Raw genomic sequence first — 19332 nt, 5'->3', positions numbered from 1 at the left:
AACTAGAAGACTTGGTAAGTTTTATGGGCTGAATTGGATCACGTCAGAATTTATATGTGGAAGTCTTCACCTCCAGGACCTCAGAATAACTATTGGAGAACAGAAATAACTGTTGGAGACAGGACCTTTAAAGAGGTAATTCAGATAAAATGGGGTCATATGGCTGGACCCTAATCCAATATGACTGGTGTGCTCACAAGAAGAAGAGCTTAGGCCCTGGCCGGTGTAGCTCAGTGGATTGAGTGGCGGCCTGTGAACCAAAGGGTCGCTGGTTCCATTCCCAGTCAGGGCACATGCCGGGGTTGTGGGCCACGTCCCCAATAGGGAGCACGTGAGAGGCAACAACATACTGATGTTTCTCTTGATCTCTTCCTTCCTCCCTTCCCCTCTCTCTAAAAGTAAATAAATAAAACCTTTAAAAAGAAGGAGAAGAAGAGCTTACGACAAAGATGTGCGCACAGAGGAGAGACTGGGAGAGAAGAGCAAGAAGGCGGCCGTCTGCAAGCCAAGGAGAAAGGCCTCAGAAGAAACCAAACCAGCAGACGGCTTCGTCTTGGACTTCCAGCCTTCGGAACTCTGAGAAAAGAAATCCCTGCTGTTTGAGCCCCTCGGGGTGTGGCATTTGCTATGGCAGCCCGAGCAGACGGATAGAATGAGGAAGTTTCATCAGGTCGCCTGGATACAAGGGTGCAGATATCTGCACCCACAAAGATGGAAGCAAAAGACACCATTTCCTTTAACATTAAAAAAACAAACTTTTTAGCCCTGGCTGGCATAGCTCAGTGGATTGAGCGCGGGCTTCGAACCCAAATGTCGCAGGTTCGATTCCCAGTCAGGGCACATGCCTGGGTTGCAGGCCACGGCCCCCAGCAACCACACATTGATGTTTCTCTCTCTCTCTTTCTCCCTCCCTTCCCTCTCTAAAAAAAAATAAATAAAATCTTTTAGAAAACACAAACTTTTAGGTATAATCTAACAAAAACGTACAAACCTCTATATAGAAAACTATATAAATGACTGAAAGAAATTAAACAATACCTGAAGAAATCTTCATGGACTGGAAGGCTCAATATGATAGCAATATTTATTCCAGCTCCCCTCTGAAGAGTCGATGCAGTGAGAAACTTATTTAAAACTTAGGTGGAAATGTAAAGGACCGAGTACAGTCAGGATACCCTTGGACATGAGCCCAGAGGGAGAGCACCTGCTGTGCCAAACACCCAGGACCTTTACCGAGCCACAGGAGCGAAGACAGAACGGCCTTGCACAGGTGCGCCCGCCACGCAGAACAGGGCATGAGAAAACCAGCTCACACACGCACAGTCGGCGGACTCTGGGTGAAAACGGTGTGGTAGAGCAGTAACGGGAGAACGAGTTCTCCAACGAACAGGGCTGAATGAACGGGGCACAGAGTCACCGACATCGCAATGACTACGGAAGGCGACAGATGGGTACGAGACTTACTGCGATAGCTTTGTGAGGTATATAAATGTTGGGTCGCTATGTTGTGCACCTGAAGCTGATACTGTGCATCAACTATAGTTAAAAATAAAATGAAAAGGCAGTGCTGAATCTGTGTATGGAGCCAACGCCATGGAATACTATACAGCAGCGAACATGAGCAAACTTCTGCAAACACCGAGGGTGACTCTCACCGACACACAGCCCAGCAAAAAGAAGTAGACGTACACGCACAGTTATACAAAATTTCAAAACCACAAAACCACAGGAAACCCAACCTATGGGGTTAGAAGTCAGAAAAGCAGCTAGCTCTGGGAAAGGGAGGGGGATGGTGTTTGTAAAGAGGCATGAGGCGCTTGTCTGGAGTTCTAGTCTTAATCTTCTTGACCCGAGTAGGGGTTACGTGGTACTCACTTGGGGATCCTTCACTAGCTTGTAACCCTTATTGTCTGTACACTTTTATGAATGCTTCATATAGTTCAATAAAATAGTTTTTAAAGTATTAGTACTCATTTGATAGTGCTGTGTAATGAGTTCCCACAAACTCAGTGGCTTCACACAACATCATTTATTGCATCACAGCTCCCAGAGGTCAGAAGTCCGGCGGAGCTGGGCTGAGTCTCCAGGGCGGGGCACCCCGCAAAGTGCCTGGGGTCGTCTGCACACAGGAAACCTCCTCACCAGGGCACTGGGATTCATTTCTGAGACGGGCTGGGGTTTGCACTCCCACGTCCTCCACTCGCACGCAATCCATTTCAAAACCTCTAATAGCTGTGAAGCATGCCTGGGTGTAAACAAGTACCAAATCCACTTAGGAAGCACTTTAAATGAGATTCTGCAGGTGTTGTGAGCCCCAGTGGGACCCCAGCTTGCCTTCCCAAGTCTCACTCCTGGCAGTCTGTCTGTCTGCCCGCCCATCCAGCTGTGTGCTGGGGCCATTGGCCTTGGGACCAGGAAGTGACTGCCTGAGTCCACGTTGTTTGATAACACCAAAATGACACTTGGCAGAGACTTCTGGGTTTGTCTCATCAGCGGGGGGAGGGGGCAGGAGGAGGGAGTAAGCGCCGTCTGGGACAGCTCTCCCTCCTCACTGTGCTCAGCACAGAGCAGTGCAGTAAATATCTGTTGAATCTGGTTGGAAGGAGAAAAATCTTGCTGAGAAAGAATTCTCAGGCATTGCCACGTCTCAAAGTCTACGTCAGACTTTCCCTAGCCTAACACGGTTTCCAGCGAGTGCATCCAGGTGGTCTCGTCTTACACAAACGGCGAACTCTCTTGAATAAACCCCGCCCCCCCAAACTCAGCATTGCTTGGAATTCTTGGGGTTTGTTTCTCTCCTTTGTTGTAGCTCCCGGCTCCCGGCTCAGGATCGGAAAGTGAGGTGTTTTCCCGCGGGGCTTCTCAAAGTCCTGCCCTCGCCTCGCCCACGCCCCTTTTAGAAACTGGGGCCCAGACTTCACATCCCCAGCCGATGGAGTGAGATTTAGCGAGAGAAAGCCAGCACTAGAGAGAGGGTGGGGAAGCCGAGATTTCCGGGAGAGCAGGTTTCTGGACCACCGTCTGGGGGAGAGAGGGCAGGGGGTGAGCTGGGCGAAAGGGAAGAAAACAAGCAGTGTACGGTCCAGCGTTGACAGGGAGGTAAACTCTGGTGATGGGGTGGGGGGGCGGGGAGGGAGGGAGGGCAGCACGCAGCGCCCCTCAACCAGAAACCAGGGAGGCCCAGAGCAAATGGCCCCTGGGCTGTCTCCAAAGACAAGCCAGTTCAAGTTCCCCCTAAGAACGACCTTGCAAGTCACAGAAAAAGAAATACTGCTGACCCTTGACCAACACGGGGTTAGGGGCACCGACCCCCAAGCACAGTTGACAATCCACATATGACTTGTGACTCCCCCAAAACTTAATTATTAATAGCCAACCGTTGACTGGAAGCCTCACCCAAAACGGTCCGCGAACACGTATTTTGTATGCGGTATCTATTATATACTCTATTCTTAACAATGAAATAAGCTAAAGAAAATATTACTAAGAAAATCATAACAGAAAATACATTACGTCTTTACTGAGAAAAACCCGCATGTCAGGGGACCCGCACAGTTCGAGTCCATGGCATTCAAGGTCAACAGTGCAAGCATCCCATGAACTACAGGAAACCATGTAAATCCAAACAACACCGAGATGCTATTTTTCACATCCAGAACTAGCAAAAATTAAGAGGCTCCGTACGGCCAGCTGGTGAGGATACGGAGGGCACGTGGGGGAGGGGAGAAGGGCAGGAAAGGGGACTGGTGCAACCTGCTTGGAAAACTAATTCGGGAAGGTTCGCCTTTTCACCAGGCAATTCCTCGGCGAGAAATTCACCAGCTGGTTACACTCTCCAGCATTCCCCAGGATTGCTGGTCCCCAGAGCTCCCTGCCAAATGCAGAAACTCGCCAAGTGTCCATTCATTGATTAAATAATGTATAATGTGTCTCCCAGGGAATTCGTATGATATACCCCCCAGCACACACACGCAAAGGGAGTCCTCTGATAAGCCTTTCTCTTCCTATCCGGTTTATGCAGCTGGACTGAGTCTGTCTGCCCCAGAGACTGCAGACCTGCATGAGCAAGAAGCCATCCTTCCAAGCCCCACACAGAGATCTGTGGCAAAGGCAGACAGACCGGGTTTCCGACCGCTGTTTAAGTTCCTCATTGAGAACAAAAAGCCATTAACTTGTTAATGAACTGGCGGGCGGGTCTCCTCCCGAGCTGTTGGGCGAGGAGCTAGGTGGGATTAGACGCCCTGCCCCACCTCCGCCGGAGGGACTCCCCAGCCCAGCCTGCCTGAAGGTTCCGGGAACAATGACAGGTAAGATTCGTTGCGCCCCTAGGAATTCTGTGACAAAAGTAGCCTTTTACCTTAAAACCTTGTCACCGTGCTGCAGAAATGGCTGTCCTTTCGGGTAACTCTTTCGTTGGGGTTAATTCCGTGCGTTCTCCGCCAAGCTAATCTCATTGCCTGCTGCGCCTTCCTTGAAGTTTAGACACACACTGGAAGTCTGTCTTTCCATTACCATGTTGTTGGGTTTGACTGTTCTTGGTTGGTTGGATGGTGTTAAGTCACATGCTTATTTGCGTGACTTTAAACACACAGGTCTGTGTCTCCTGCCCCAGGTTTTAACACACAGCACCTCAGAGGGCGACAGGGAAACGTCCCAAGGCCAAGAATATCATTTTTTGTTTTTTGTTTTTCATTTTCAGTCCTCAGTGCCCTCCCTAAGGGAAGAGGGGGACTGCCCAGGACTGGACAACCCCCATTTCACAAGAGTCTCCTAACCCCACGCCTCTTGCTTTCTGGGACTCGGACACGGAGCACTCGCTGGCTGGAGGCTGGTGGCCTCTGTGAGTTCCAGCAGTGACCGGGCACAGGTGTCCAGTGGCCGTTCTAGATTCGCTGCTCAGTGCCCTGACTCAGAGGCAGAAGCGAGTTTTTGCAGTTACCACAATTACAGTCACTGATTATTGTCCTTTTTTCTGCGACACGGTGGGGTCACTTCTCCTGACTGCGTCCCCAGAGCCCAGTAGACACATTAAACGAACAGCCTGGTGGTCCCCAGCCCAGTAGCAGATACCCAGCCACTCAAATACCGCAGCCCCCATCCTGAAACCCCGACCGGGTTGTCTCCAGGCTGCGCACACCGGACTTTCCCCGCCCCCTGCACCTGGGAGGAATGCAGGTCTTCAGTGAGTTCCCTCCGCTGCTAGATGGGGCTTGGTGCGGCGGGGAGGCCGACTGCCTTGGGGCGTGGGCGAGCTCGCCCATTGCCAGACTCGGAGCCCCATCCCTTCCTCTGAAAATGGGGAGGCTCTTCCCAGGGGTCCTAGTTCAAGTTCTAAAACTTCCACAACAGCCCTTTTGGATAAGGAGGCACCAATGCTGCCCGTTTGGCCACAGACCTGCCCACTCTCCGTGGAGAAGACCTTTAAACCCCACGAGTGCAGTGAGCCGTGTGTCCCTGAGGTGAGACTAGCAACGCCCACGCGACCTGCGCTCGGGTTTTGAGGGCTGTGAGCGCTGCACCATTCCTCCCTTTGTTTCCCTGAGGCCTCCTCGCAGCTCCTGGGGCTGGGAGGGTCGCCGCCTGCGCACCGCCCTCCCCCACATCCGGCTTCCAGAGCTGGGGCCGAGTTGGGGGCCCCCTAGGAATGCCTGCAGCCGCCCGGAGCCGGAAGGCCACACGGGGAGTTCAAGGACAGCGGGAATCCACCGGCCAGCGGCTGCGTGCTGCGGGCTTGGGAATGCGGCGAGCCCTGAGTAAACGAGCTGCATCCACCCGTGGATCTGATATGGCCCTCCCCGCCCCCAATAAAAATAATTCGACACTTAACTCTCCCAAGATGCAGCTGTGGCTGCAAAGAGCGACCCTTCTCAGCACCGGTGGACCCCGCGCGGTGACACAGGCAGGCAGACACTGGCGCGAGAGGGCCTCTGCGCGGCGGCTGGCTTCTGCCGCGTGTGGGGCCGGTGAACAAGGGCCGGTGACAAGGGAATTGCAAAAGAGCTGCCCGTTCGCAGCTTTTCTTGACTTGCAGTGTTTGGTAGGCGCCGGGCTTTGACTTTAGAAATTAGAATTCAATTATCTTGAAGAACTACCCATGACTTTGGACGTATTTAGTAACAGATTAAATACTCTGGGGCGCACCTCGCCAGCTGGGATGTGACCGCAAAAAAGAAAAAAAAAAACGCTTTGAGGATAACCGAAGACACCGCTGAATTTGGGGTTAACGCTGGTGTCGTGGGGGGCGGGGCGGCGAGGGCACGGCAGGGGGACCGCGCGGCGGGCGCCGGGAGGCCGATAAAATCTCGGTGGAACCCAGTGCCAAGCCGAAGCGGCCTCCCGTGCCATGTTTGTAGAACTTTGTCCTGGGGCGGCCTGGCACCCTGACTGCGGACCCCCAGGACCCCCAGGCCGCCCCCTCGCACCTTCCCCTGCTTCCTCCCAGCCTCCACTTGCAATTCCAGGAATTTACACGCAGTCACGTGAGGTCAGGAACCCCTCTGGGACCCTTCCTGACCCTGAACTTCCATCAGTCGGCATTGCTAGCTGCCTGGCCTTCGCCCCGCCCCCTACGCGCTGAACTCCCACCCCCCACCCCCGCCCCACCTGAGTGTGCCCAGGCCAGAGCACGGTGCTCGACTCGCCTTTCTTGGAACCTCAAAGATGAAAGCGAATTTCAAGAATTAAAACTTGACAATCAACTATCAAACACCGTGAGAGTCCCATAGGCGGTGCTGAGAATTTCCTGATTAAAGCAATTACTTCCCACCGCTCCTCCAACCTGGGATTACCACTGGATGGTGTCATTGAATTGCCTCTTTTTTCCCCCAAAAATAAGTCTGGTATTTTTAACCCGCAACTAACGATAGGTATTAGGCCTGTTTAACCCCGCTTTTACAAGACTCCACCTTTTCCACTCGCTCTTTGTTTGGGGGCCTCTCACCTCGGCCCCCCTCCCCTGAAGAGGTTAGGCGCTGTCAGAGGCGTGGGTCCTGCCTCCCGCGGTCCTGCATCCCCCCCTTCCCCCCTACCCGCCCCCCCCCCCCCCCGTTGCCCCAGGTTGCCCCAGATGTCCCTGCTCCTGCTTCTCCTAAGACCTGAGAAACGCATTTCTCATCTGAGATAGTTTTGTTTTTAAATTCCCATTTGCATATCGGGGTAGCAATGAATTCAAGCCCTGGTGACCTTTCTCCCCCTGAATTGTCAGGAGCGATGATGGGCTGCATGAAGACGGAGCGCTTCTCTTCCAGGTATGACCCCGTCTCTCCTAGGAACTTCTGGCTGCTAGAGCTTGCCAGTGTGAGAAAGCATGTCCCCCCTTCCCTGTCCTTTGAGTTCTTCCGCTCGAACCGTGACAGACCTGCCCACCACACTGCTGTTCTTCCTGAAGGACCCAGCCTGACACTTACACCCCTTTGGGCTTGGCTTTTAAGGTTTTCAGCCAGGTTAGCGGCTCCGTCTGTCACCAGTGTTTTTCGACTCCCGTGGAAGAAAAGGTCAGCTTTTACAATGAAATTAAAAATCTGTTTCTGAGGACATTAAAGGCATGGACAGAGTCAATCTTTGCCAAAACCATTGCAAATAAGGGGAAATTTTTTGAACTTAAAAAACATCTTTCCACTGACTGGTTTGCATGACATAGTAAAATGTGATCTATCCATTACACAGAACGTTATGCCACATTTTAAAGTTTGTACATGAAAACTATATACAGGAGAAAAATACATATGAAGTAGATGATCAAAGATTTATACCTGCTTAATTAAGGTGCACATGAGGACAGAGCCAAAGAAGTAATAATACATATTGAAGAGAGTTGGATAGTAGGTGGGTTTTATTCTCATTTTTCTTTTTGTTGTTATATGAATTAAAAGAAAGGGAACTGAAGAAAAGAAAGGTGATACTTGAGAATTACTCTAGAATTTCCCCTTAGGGCTCTGCGGTCTTGTCCGGGTGATGAGAAGACCCAGGTGTTAACGGAAAAGATTCTATTTGCTTTGTTTTGCTAACGATGTTTGATCTCGTCCTAGGGTGATTTTGATCATGGCCATTTCCAAAGCATTTGAATTGCAATTAGTTGCTGGTAAGAGACTTTTGGTTCTTTCGATCACTAGTAATTTTTATGTGGCCCGAAACACAGACTCATGAGTTGGTTTTATCGTTAAGGGTTGGACCGCCGTGAACACACACGTCCGTCACAGGGAGACCTGGCCTTCCGGCGTGATGGCCTTCGGTCCCAGGAGGAGCCAGCTCTCCGTCATCGGCCTTTCCACTTTGTGCCACCCCTGAGAATCCAGGACAGTAAGCCCTACCTGCCTTAGAGCTACACTGTGGGCGATTTCCCTCTCCCGGTCCTCCCTGTGTTTTCTGTCTTTTGATCCTCTGTCACCTGAGAGAGCGGGAGGGAACCTACTTCTGAGTTTGGGCGGATGGCTGGACAGGTTTTCATTATGGAGAATAGTCAGGTGTCTACCTCACGCCCCTGGAGTTTCCTTCACCTGCTCCCAGGCCACAATGGGGACTCCGGGAACCACCGCGGGCCTTGGCATGCAAAAGGTCTCCCTGCTCAAAGGCACAGTTAGCAAAAGGAACACTAAAAACCAGAGCTTTGCTCTGCGAGTGAGGTCAACAATGTCTAGACATCCGCCAACACATCCGGGAGACTATGCGCTTGGTGCTGTGCCAGCCTTTGCTACCAGAGCTCAGCTTTTCAATCCCTCCACCCTCTCAGCCACCTCTTACATTCCAGGTAAGGAGCTCAACAAAACCTGCTGCCTGAACGGGGGGACCTGCATGCTGGGGTCCTTTTGTGCCTGCCCCCCCTCCTTCTACGGACGGAACTGTGAGCACGACAGGCGCAAAGAGTAAGCCATTAGGAGGGGGTGCGGTGGAGAGGAGGGGAAAGAGAAGTGGGCACTTGAAATACGTGTGTATCGCCTCACCCGTTCCTTCTCAGGAGCTGTGGGTCTGTGCCCCATGACACCTGGCTGCCCCGGAAGTGTTCCATGTGCAAATGCTGGCACGGCCAGCTGCGCTGCTTCCCTCAGACATTCCTGCCGGGCTGTGGTGAGTGGCGATTGTCCTTTCTGGTTGTTAGTGGGTGGTCTGTGGGCACTTAGCTAATGGGGTCTTTCGTCTGACCTCAGGCGTGCTACAGATTGGCAGCCAAAGCTCTGTTCATATAAGCGTCAAGGGCTCCAGATGGCAATGACCTTGGCATCCTTGATAGTTTTGCCCCCAAAACATCGCTAGCCCTGCTGCCTTTTGGATGGAGAGTTATTCCCAGTCTCTTTGACGTTTGATAGTACGTGAATGTCTGTTGAGGAAAACAAACAAGAAAAAGACTTGGTGTCTTGAAACACCAAGAGATGCTTTCTGGTATTCCTTTCCTTCAGGCAGGGAGACCCCAAAAATCTCCAGGGGGAAAGCTCAGTTAGTACCCACCAGTGCTAATGGCACCTAACTCCAGCTAATGCCCTTAAATTGTACCAGAGGCTTGGCCCCACCCTCATTCCTTAGGGACTTTGTGGTTTCTAGAAGGTCCCTGCACAGACCACCCCCCTTTCCCCCGGCGATTGGTCTCAGACCCCTTTCACCTGGTTGACTTTCACTGACGTGAAGAAGACAATGACAAGAAGGGCAGGGACCTAAAGCGGGCCCAGAGGAGCGGGCTCTGTCCCCACTATGACCTGAGCCAGATTTCTAGGTCCACCCAAGTTCAGAGGCCTCTCCCAGTTCCCACCCTGTAGAAGTCAGGAAGGGAAACTGTTCCGCTCGGGAAAGTAGGTGGAAGCAGTTGCTTCTCTTGAGTACAAGGTGGGGCCCCCCGACCCGGGGTAGGGGGGTACTACGGACTGCGTCGGCGTCTGTCCCATTTGCCTCCTGAGTCAGGCCGGGACAGGCATTTGGTGAGTGCACACGCTGAGTGACTGGATGGGTGGGGACTGTATTTTCCTCCTGCAACTTGGGACCCAGAACATGCTGTGCCCTTGTCCCCAGAGGCTAATGGAGCTCAGCTGCACCCCTGCGATTGACGGAAGGTGCCACTGGCTGGGGTAGGTGACCAGGTGCGAGAGCACACGTCCAGGGGAGAGCAAGTTCACAGTCAGCCCGTGGCAGCTCTCGCTGAGAGATTTTTCCGGGTGTCTGAATTTATGTAGTCGGTACTGTTGATCCCATAAACACCCTGTGCTCATGAAATGTTGGGCCCCCGCCGATTTTTGGCTCGTGTGGACACGCCACGTGTGTGGGCAGCAGGATCTACTGCCGGAGGGATTTTCCTTTAATGACCAAGCGCCCCTACCTTCCAGATGGCCAAGTGATGGATGAGCACCTCGAGGCTTCCAGCACTCCAGAATTGACACCATCTGCATGCTCCACCCTTCTGCTGGCTGGCACCTGCCTTGCTATAGGGAGTTAATAGCCATCAACATTTGCGTGCGACATTTGTCATGCAGATTTTGTGACCTGTGAAGCTGTGGCTCCAAGGTCCCGAGAGATGATCACTTGTTAGTTGCCTTGAAGTAGTGATAGATTTCCACAGTGGTCCCTGACACTCCTCACAGTGCGAGCACACCTCCGAGATGCTGCTGGTTTGATTCCAGACCGCTGCCGTACACAAATGTCACAATAAAGGGGGTCACACAATTTTTCCTGTTTCCCAGTGCATGTAAAAGTTATGTTTACACTAGACGGTCGTCTATTATGTCTACAACAACATACATACCTTAATTAAATGTATTTTGTTTCTAAAAAATGCTAACCACCACGGGAGCCTTCAGTGAGAAGTAATCTTTCTGTGGGTGAAGGGTGTTACCTTCCATTTGTTTTTTGTCTGTTTTGTTTAAAAGATTTTATTTATTTTTAGAGAAAGGGGAAGGGAAGGAGAAAGAGAGGAAGAGAAACATCAATGTGTGGTTGCCTCCCATGTGCCCCCCACCAGGGACCTGGCCTGCAACCCAGGCATGTGCCCTGACTGGGAATCAAATTAGCGACCCTTTGCTTTCAATTTGTAAACAAAACAAACAAACAAACAAAAACGCCATGTCCTTGTGGGAAGCACAGAGAAAGGAAGGCGCAACCAATGAGGTTTGCTTGAACCAGCTATTCACCTCTGCCCAGCCCTTTCCAAAAAACTACTTAAGAAAAAACCCCAGCTATGTCTACACTGTGCCTGATTCCTGTGTTTCTTGATATATGTAACTCTGCCAAGAGCTTCTTAATTATTTTCCTTTGAACGATTGTCTTAAGATGGTAAAAGCTCATCTAATGTGGAACTGAGGCTAACTCGCATCACGTAGGTAGAGCTGATCACCATCGATTAAAGACGGTGTCTGGAGAGCAAGTGAGGGGGCAGGCTCCAGGGAGCGGTGAAGGCCCGGATGCAGGTGCTGGGGGAGGGGAGGGGCGTGGCCAAGAACACCAGCGAGCAGGAAACAACAGACTGGATTGCTAAACTGATGATTTGGGGGCAAGTCTCTATAGGAAGCTGTAGAAGACAAGGACACCCCTTTTTTCTCAAGGCACTGTGAAGAGAATAAAGTCTTAGGAACAAAAAATATCTAAATTTCTCCAACAAGAGTGCTTAATCACCTGTTTTTTCCACACCAGGCAGTTATTTTAACTTGTAAAAGAAAATAGTCCCAGTGTATTTAGTTGTAAACCAGGGGATAGAGCTGTAACACCCACTTAAAATAGGGTGTGTAGGCCCTGGCTGGCCTAGCTCAGTGGATTGAGCACCAGCCTGCAAATCAGGGTTGCCGGTTCGATCCCAGTCTAGGCCATATGCCAAGTTTGCGGGCCAGGTCCCCAGTGGGGGGATGCATGAGAGGGAACCACTCATTGATGTTTCTATCCCTCTCTTCCCTTCCCCTCTAAAAATAAAATGTTAAAAAAAAGACTCAACTTTAAAAAAATAACAAAATAGGTTGTGTGGGTAGGCAAGAGGGAAGTAAGCTAATGTTACTCAGCGTCCCTACGCGTCAGCCTCACCCCAGACAGGATCCAGAAACATCCCTCAGCAAAAGGACAAATTCCTTGCAAGGTATTAGAGATCCTTGTCTCACTTCAAAAGAGCAGAGAGTCCTGCTTCCAAGATCTATGAAAGTCAAGGGCGTTGAGCTCTGGTTCGTGACCCCTGGTCCTTAGATTTCTTCTAAATATAACTCATCCTGTTTGTTTTACTCCATGGCTCCCAACCCAGGGTGGGACCAGTCCCTGGGGCTGGGCGTGGGGGCGGTTGGAAAAGCTTCGGAGTGATAGAAGCTCTTGAGTTTCCACAATAAAGGAAAGGAGTTAGTGGCGTTCAGTGGGAAACGAAAGCAAAGCACGAGATAATATTTTGCCCCTCCAGATGCCGAAGGCTCTTCTATGTGGTCTCTCATTCCATTTTTTTTTTTTTTTTAAGATTAATGGTCTTTCCAGTTTAGGCTCCGAGTTCTTTCACCTTTTGACTTCTGCGGGAAACCGTGCTTGACCTCTGGGGTCTCGATCTCAGAGCGGACAGATGTTTCATTCCTTCGTGTGTCCAAAGAGCACTGGCTTCTCACCGTCTCCACTTTACGGACTGTAATAAAGAACACGCTGTGCAGCCAAAAAAAGAAAAAGAAAAAATAATAAAGTAGGCTGTGTATATGCGCATGCCCAGTGAAGACGGGAAGGCTAGTGACCCAAGTGTGAACTGGGGCTACTTCTCAGTGGCGCGGGGCCGAGTGCCGTGTGGGTTCTGCGTGGCAGGGGCGTGTCCCATCTGCTTGCACTTCTGGAGCCGAGGGACCGGGAGAGCCCAGAGCTCAGGCCCAGTGTGGTTGCCGGCTCTGGTGTGTGTGCTGCTTGAGGGACAGGACTGGTTCCCACCATTCAGCTGCTAATGGACCTACCACTCTGGTTCTTCCAAGCTGACGCCCTGCAGATGCAGAATTCCAAGCGAGTGGGATTCTCTGCAGTGCCCCGTGGAGGGGAGGTCAAATGGGTTAAGCGGAGAGCGGTGCGGGGATGCCCCAAAGAGCTCATAGCAGAAGGTGGGCAGCCCAGGGTGGAGGGCCAATCCAGCCAGGCTGGCCGGTCGGGTCATTCTGGCCATTCGTGGGCACCGGGGCCAGTCCCCCAGCCCGGGAAGCAGGGTTCGAGCCCACACCGCCGTGGTGTTAGGATGAAGCAAAAGAAAGTAGAACACTGGTACGAGAGAGGTTCCCAACAAACATCACATTTCTTCTCTTCCTACCTGCCTCTTTACCACAGAGTGGTTTTAAAACATGTGTTTTTGCCCAGAAATGGAAAACGTAAGAGAGAAATAAAGGAAGAAAACTTTTTAGAGTATGGAAAGAAGGCTTCCCGTAACCACACGGGGCGGGGCTGGGGCGGGGCTGGGGCGGGGTTTCCAAACTGAGGCATTCACAGACCACCTTGCCTTGGGCCATGTCGTCTGCGTTCAATGTTTTTCTTTACATCCAGTCACTGTTCTCACTGTTAAATAACTCATAACATAAAACGGACCATTCTCACCATGTTTAGGTGTAAAGGTCGGTGGTGTCAAGTGCATTCATCCTCCCCAGTGGAGACTCCACCGGTGAAACAGGAGTTCCCGTGGTCCCTGCCCCAGCCCCTGGCGACCGCCATTCCACTTTCTGTTGGTGAATTTGTCCCAGGGGCCTCACCCAAGTGAGGTCATCCAATGCACCTCCTTCTGTGACCCGCATTCCCCCTTGCCACCTACCTACCCCTGCCCTCACCCTGCCCACCACAGGGCGGGCGGAGGGGGGGGGGCACTCCCTGAGCTGCAAGCCCGCCAAGGGACTCACAGACCCCCTAACACTCCTTTGGGGGCTTGTCTCCACGTCTGCCTCTCCCCACTAGAATGTAAGGACCCTGGGCACCTGTGTACCAACCGCTGGGGACCCTGGAGCCGCTGGGGAGATGCAGAAAGGGAGAAGGGGTGAGGAAGGCAGGCAGGAGGGGGCTTCCTTATCTTCCTCGGCAGCAACTACGTGATAAGACAATTAGGAGACCACGCCCACATCCCCTGGGGGGTGGGGGGGATGCTGGAAGAAGAGCTGGGAGAGGCCATTCGACCAAAGGTCTGGCACCTCCAGGGGTCTGCCCTCCCCTGCAGACTCGCCCGCTCCAGCTGCTGACCTGAGGGGGGCAGGGGGAGGAGAAATCCGCCTGCTTTCTTCTAAGCAACGCAGCCCTCCTCAACGACACAATTCCTCCTCATGCTGAGCGTGTGGAGTACATAGACCTTCACGGCCCCGCCTCCGCTCGGGGGGGGGGGGGGGGGCGTCCTTCCGCGCAGATGCCGACACCAGGGATCCGAAGGCAGGTGAGAAATCAATCATCTGATTCCAAATCACCTGGGTTTCCTTTCAACTGGGAAAGAAGAGAAGGCAGGCAGGGACTACGGACTAGATAAATGAGCATGTAATCGTGTCAATCAGAAGAAAATGACATTGACCATTACAGGCTTTCATCCTCAAAAAAGTCGAAACTGATTTTGGATTCACCAGACATCAGAACCCACGTGCTACGAAAAGGAAAACAAGTCTTGTTCAGTGTCAGGAAAAGTCGGACGCTGATTTTCCATAGTGCCTGGAGATCTTTGAGAGATGGCGCTCCACCCCCCATAAGGAGCCATAGGTCCGCTGGGTGCACAGACGCAGCAGGTAGAAATATTGATAGCCCCCGGACGAAAGGTGGCCTTGGTTAGATCCTGTGCATAAGGCCCTTCCCTCCAGGCTTCAGGCTGTCTGCACTCCCACCTGCTGACAGTGACCACCACGCACCGCCAGACTCTGTTAGCCCAGCCACAGCCTGGCCAAGGGCCTCCGTTCCCCCAGGTCCAAGACTCCTCCCTGTCTGAGCAGGGGGAGGAGGAGGGGAGTCCTCCAAGGGAGGTCAGTTCAATGGCTTTGCAACTCCACGAGCCCCTAAGAGCCCCCAGTGAGAAGCATTGCAACAGTCACTGGCCACGTGGCCTCCTCCTTCCCAAGCCTTCCTGCCCCAGCCCCGCCCTTCCCTCCAGCCTGGGAAACACGCGGGTGCTCTGGGCCAGAGTCACGCAGAGCAGCTCTTTGGAGCTGGTTCTGAATCCAGCTGGCTGTCTCTCACCTCTGAGGACAGGGATTGGCAGCCCCCTGGTGTACACTGGGCCTCAAAGCCTCCAGGCACACCAAGGACGCAGATTTGGAGAGATTTGACCCTGTTCCCAGATGTCCCTGTCCCAGCCTCCTTTCCCCTTGACAACCGCTGGGTGGGCAGAGCTGACGGACGAGCATCTGCCATCCACCCAGCATTCCCAGAGCTCTTGGAAATGAACTCGGCTCTTGCCCTAGCTTCTGCCGATCCCAGCGGCCGGTGCTCTCACAGAGCTGTCCTCATTGCCCTTTTGAAAATAGCCAAAAGGAGGCCCAGAGCCCTAAACAGAGAGGTCAGTAGGTGTGCACACGCATTCACACCTACGCACCCCCACTCACACATGCTCCTGGAGACCAGGCACCAGCGCAGGCCGGTCCTGCCTCCTCACCAAAGGGCCAGCTTCCCCTTGGTCTCGAAGGAGGCCGAGCCAGCGCTTTCCTGGCACTCAGGGCGAAAAACCTCTCCCAGGTCAGACCTGTGCCGGGAAGAGCAGGGGCTGCGGGAAAGAGGGGCCCTCGGAGAGGACGGAGGAGAGCAGGAAACTGCAGGCACTCCTCCGGCTGCCGAGAGCAGGTCTGTCCAAACCGTGGCCTTCTTCCCCACACGCTGGGTTTAGATGCGGACAGGCTGGAAGCAAACGTCAGCGGGGCCTGTTACGGGCAAGTCAGTCACTTAACAGCCCGCTCTTCGGCCGGAGGAAGGCACGGCAGGCTGTCCATCGGGGTCTCGGCCAGGGCAGGGCTCAGTGAATGTGCTGGAAGGCCGTGTGGGGAGGGTGCGGCCACTGTGCCTCCCAGCATCCCGCAGCTCTCTCCCCGCAGACCCTCCCACCCACTCTCCCCCGCCGCAATGTGTGGGCTCAGCACCCCGGCTGAGTCCCGGGCGGCCGTGGCAAGCGTGGCCCTGGTTCCCTGGCTTTCAGAAGGGGGCTGATGAGGTTCTCATTTCAGTTGCATCACTAAGAGCATTGTGTTCTTTTTTCCTTCCCTTTATGATTTTTTTTCAATTGTTTTTGCAAACATTCTTGTGGCACCCACAGAGTACTGCGCGGTCACTGGAGCTCAGCAGCGCAGCAGCCCATCCAGGTGGCAGTGCCCCTCGGCCCCACTCCGAGCAGGACGTGGGGCGTGGCCGGAGGCGGCTGGCTGCCCAGGCTGGGTCTCCCCGTGCCCCGCCCCCACCTCGGTAGGTGTCACCACCAAAACCAACAGGAGACGTTCCTGAGCGTTGCAGGGGTATCTACGTCACTTGTGTTGCTCTTGCCTGAAAACAAGGTTTGCCCCTGCCTGGCTGGCCGGCAGTCCCAGCAGGTCAGGGGGTGGGGTTTGCTCTTCCGCAAAGTGAGGGTCATCCCCGGCCTCCTGCCGACCAGGCCGGGGCAGGAGGGGGGTGGACCAGATGGCGCAGAGGGGCAGCCGGCTGTCTGGAACTCCACTCTGCGCCCCAGCTGGCCTCTTCAAGCTGCCAGGGGACAGCCCTGTGCCTGGAATCCCAACTACAGGCTCCTGCACTTGGACATGTGGGGAGGCGCCCTCAGGGAGGGCCCCCCCGAGGCAGCCTCGGATGCTCCGAGGTCGCTGGTGCCGACCCCTTCCACAGGGGTCTCGTCCGCATCCCCACACCGGCCACCTACGAAAGCAGCAGTGTCACGTGTGCTGTCTGTCCCCTGCACCGGGACCGGCGCTCCATGGGGGCTGGTGCCGCGCTCACGGCTGTGTCCAGGAAAGTGCCAGCACGGGGCAGGCGGCCAACACACGGCTGCTGAAGAGGAGGGGCAGCAGCTCTGCCTTCGGCTGCTCCGTTGGAAGGCCTGCGTTTCTCCGTCTCTGCCTCTCTGTCTCCGTCTGGCTTCTTTGGCCAGGTTTCCGGCGGCTTGTTCATCCCTGTCGTGAAACCGCGTCCAGGCCGCTGACCTCCCCAGAGCCCTGGCAAGCCGAAGGGGGCAGGCAGGGGGCCGAAGGTCACACTTGAGGTCACCACACCACATCTCCCGCAGACGCTGTCGTCACGACTGTGCAGCGCTGACTGAGAGGGCCTGGGCCCGGCGCCCGTGAGGACTCTGTTCAGCACCCACGGAGCAGTGCAGGCCCGGCCTCTGCCGCTCCTGAGCAGGGGATGCTGGAGCTGCTGCCCTCGCCTGCAAGGGACCATCGGAAGAGCTGGCCCTCGGGCCTGCATGAGAAGCAGAAGAAACGGGGAGGCCCTGGCTGGTGTGGCTCAGTGGATTGAGTGCCAGACTGCGAACTAAAGGGTCACCAGTTTGATTCCCAGTCAGGTCACATGCCTGGGTTGCAGGCCAGGTCCCCAGTAGGGGGTATGTGAGAGGCAACCACACAGTGACATTTCTCTCCCTCCCCTTCTCCCTCCCTTCCCCTGTCTAAAAATAAATAAATAAAATCTCTAAAAAAAAGAAGAAACGGGGGGCGGGGGCGGGCACCTGGCATTGCAGTAGGTGCTCGGTGACTGAGCTGCCAGTACTCTGTCCTCACTGCACAGAACGCTGGTCTTTCATAGACAAATGCCATGAGTAAAGTGTGTGGCATCAGAAATGCAGAATCAGGCGTCCTGCCAAGGAGACATTCGGTCACCAAGGGTCCCGGCCATGGTGACTGCCCTGGAATTTCCAGGCTGTGGGGCCTTGTATGGAAATTCTCTTAACGAGACACACCACTGAAAAGCTGTGGGCCTGGCTCAGGGCGGAGGACACCCAGAGGCTCCCTCGGCCTCGAGTCCCCTGTCCCTGCAATGGGGGTGACGTCACCACCCAGGTCTGAAGGGTCTCTGGGCGTGGTCCCCAGCATGGTCGGCCAGGTTTCCCCGGGGACGGCAGGGCTGGGCTGGGCCCACAGTGCCCAGGATCACGCCCCCACCCCCAATGGCGAGGCTTGTGTCCCCTCTGCCCCTCCCTGGACACAAGGCCCAGGCCGCAGCACGTCACGTCTCACAGATTGAGACCGGCCGTCACGCTGGCCCCGTAGTCTCCGTGGCTCTGACGTCCACACATCTCAAAGCATTTTGCAACTACACTCAAGGCAGTTTTCGACTCGTAGCCTCAGGCCAGAAAGCCACCATCTTCGGATGCCCAACCGTCCCTGACCCAAGGACCAAAGTCAAGTCACCTGGCACGACCTTCGCTGGAAGACCTCTTGGTCTCCAGAATGAATATACACAGACAGACAGTTAGACGTGTCAAGCTTGGCTGCAATGAAACAATTTTGCCACGTTGGGTGTTCTACAGAGAAACATTTCATAAACGGCGATTCATCTGTTATGTCCCCCTTATCTTTGTATTCCCTTTGCTGTCGTTGTTATTGGTACACGTCTGGGGAACAGCAGACCACAGGCTAACACATTGTTGCCCCAGAAAATCTAATAGGCCAGCTCGAGGCCTGGGAACCCCTTCAACCACCTTTGTGGGGAATGACAACAGCTTGGCTTGCACAGGACACGGCGGGACAAGCACAGGGGTCCCCTCACGTCAGCCGCCCGCCGTGAAGTGCAGGCTGTGAGAGACGCCCACATCCATCCTATTGTTTATGCACCGGCTCCCCCGCAGCTGTGCGTAAAGCTTGGCTATTCGCGATTTGATTCGTTATTGAGGATGTATTACAATTTACTCACTACTGACTGAAGTTGGCACGAATGATTTAGTCATTAGTGATTAACATCCACACTGATGCTTTCAATTAAAAGAGAAATTCAGCCCTGGCTGGGGTGGCTCAGTGGATTGAACTCCGGCCTGTGAAGCAAAGGGTCTCTGGTTCGATTCCCAGTCAGGGCACATGCCTGGGTTGCAGGCCAGGTCCCCAGTGGGGGTTGTATGAGAGGCAACCACACATAGATGTTTCTCTCCCTCTCTTTCTCCCTCCCTTTCCCCACTCTAAAACTAAATTTAAAAAAAAAATCGCTGCCGAATGCCTGCCCGTGTGTTTAAAAAAAAGGGAGAGAGAGAGAAATTCAGCCTTAAAATACCTCATTAGCCCTTAGAACCTCACCTCAGCCGAAGAGAAAGGGGTTTTTCAGATACTCTCAGGCGGTCATGCCTTACCCCCCTGTGGTGTCTCTGTCGAGGGCTCGGGCTCCAGAGCCCGCAGCCAGCCATGTGAGGCCGGGCAGAAACCGCCGACACTCTTTGTGCTCCTGACGGCGGGTGTGCGGCCTGGATGGGAGTTATTCATACAAAGAGCAAGGACAGGGCGTGGC

General features: G+C 53.8%; 1 protein-coding gene across 1 annotated transcript; it reads left to right on the top strand.

The window, feature by feature from the left end:
• The first annotated feature begins 7163 nt into the window (after nucleotides 1-7163).
• TDGF1 (teratocarcinoma-derived growth factor 1) lies at nucleotides 7164-10604 on the top strand. Its single transcript, XM_028518620.2, has 6 exons — nucleotides 7164-7247; nucleotides 8028-8080; nucleotides 8164-8298; nucleotides 8747-8861; nucleotides 8954-9063; nucleotides 10308-10604. Exons 1-6 carry the CDS (start codon nucleotides 7210-7212, stop codon nucleotides 10415-10417), a joined length of 561 nt encoding a protein of 186 aa, XP_028374421.2. The 5' UTR covers nucleotides 7164-7209; the 3' UTR covers nucleotides 10418-10604.
• The last annotated feature ends 8728 nt before the right edge of the window (nucleotides 10605-19332 follow it).

This window comes from Phyllostomus discolor, chromosome 7, assembly GCF_004126475.2.
Source record: "Phyllostomus discolor isolate MPI-MPIP mPhyDis1 chromosome 7, mPhyDis1.pri.v3, whole genome shotgun sequence".
In the NCBI taxonomy this organism is placed as follows: Eukaryota; Metazoa; Chordata; class Mammalia; order Chiroptera; family Phyllostomidae; genus Phyllostomus; species Phyllostomus discolor.
Note: the sequence above shows the minus strand (reverse complement) of the source record. Positions and strands in the feature narration are given on the sequence as shown.

Bases quoted from the DNA above. Each gene is read 5' to 3' on its own strand.
- TDGF1 (XM_028518620.2), top strand. From the start codon at position 7,210: ATGATGGGCTGCATGAAGACGGAGCGCTTCTCTTCCAG. The intron at 8,862-8,953 runs GTAAGCCATTAG...GTTCCTTCTCAG, and splicing joins GAGCACGACAGGCGCAAAGA to GAGCTGTGGGTCTGTGCCCC. The intron at 9,064-10,307 runs GTGAGTGGCGAT...CCTACCTTCCAG, and splicing joins GACATTCCTGCCGGGCTGTG to ATGGCCAAGTGATGGATGAG.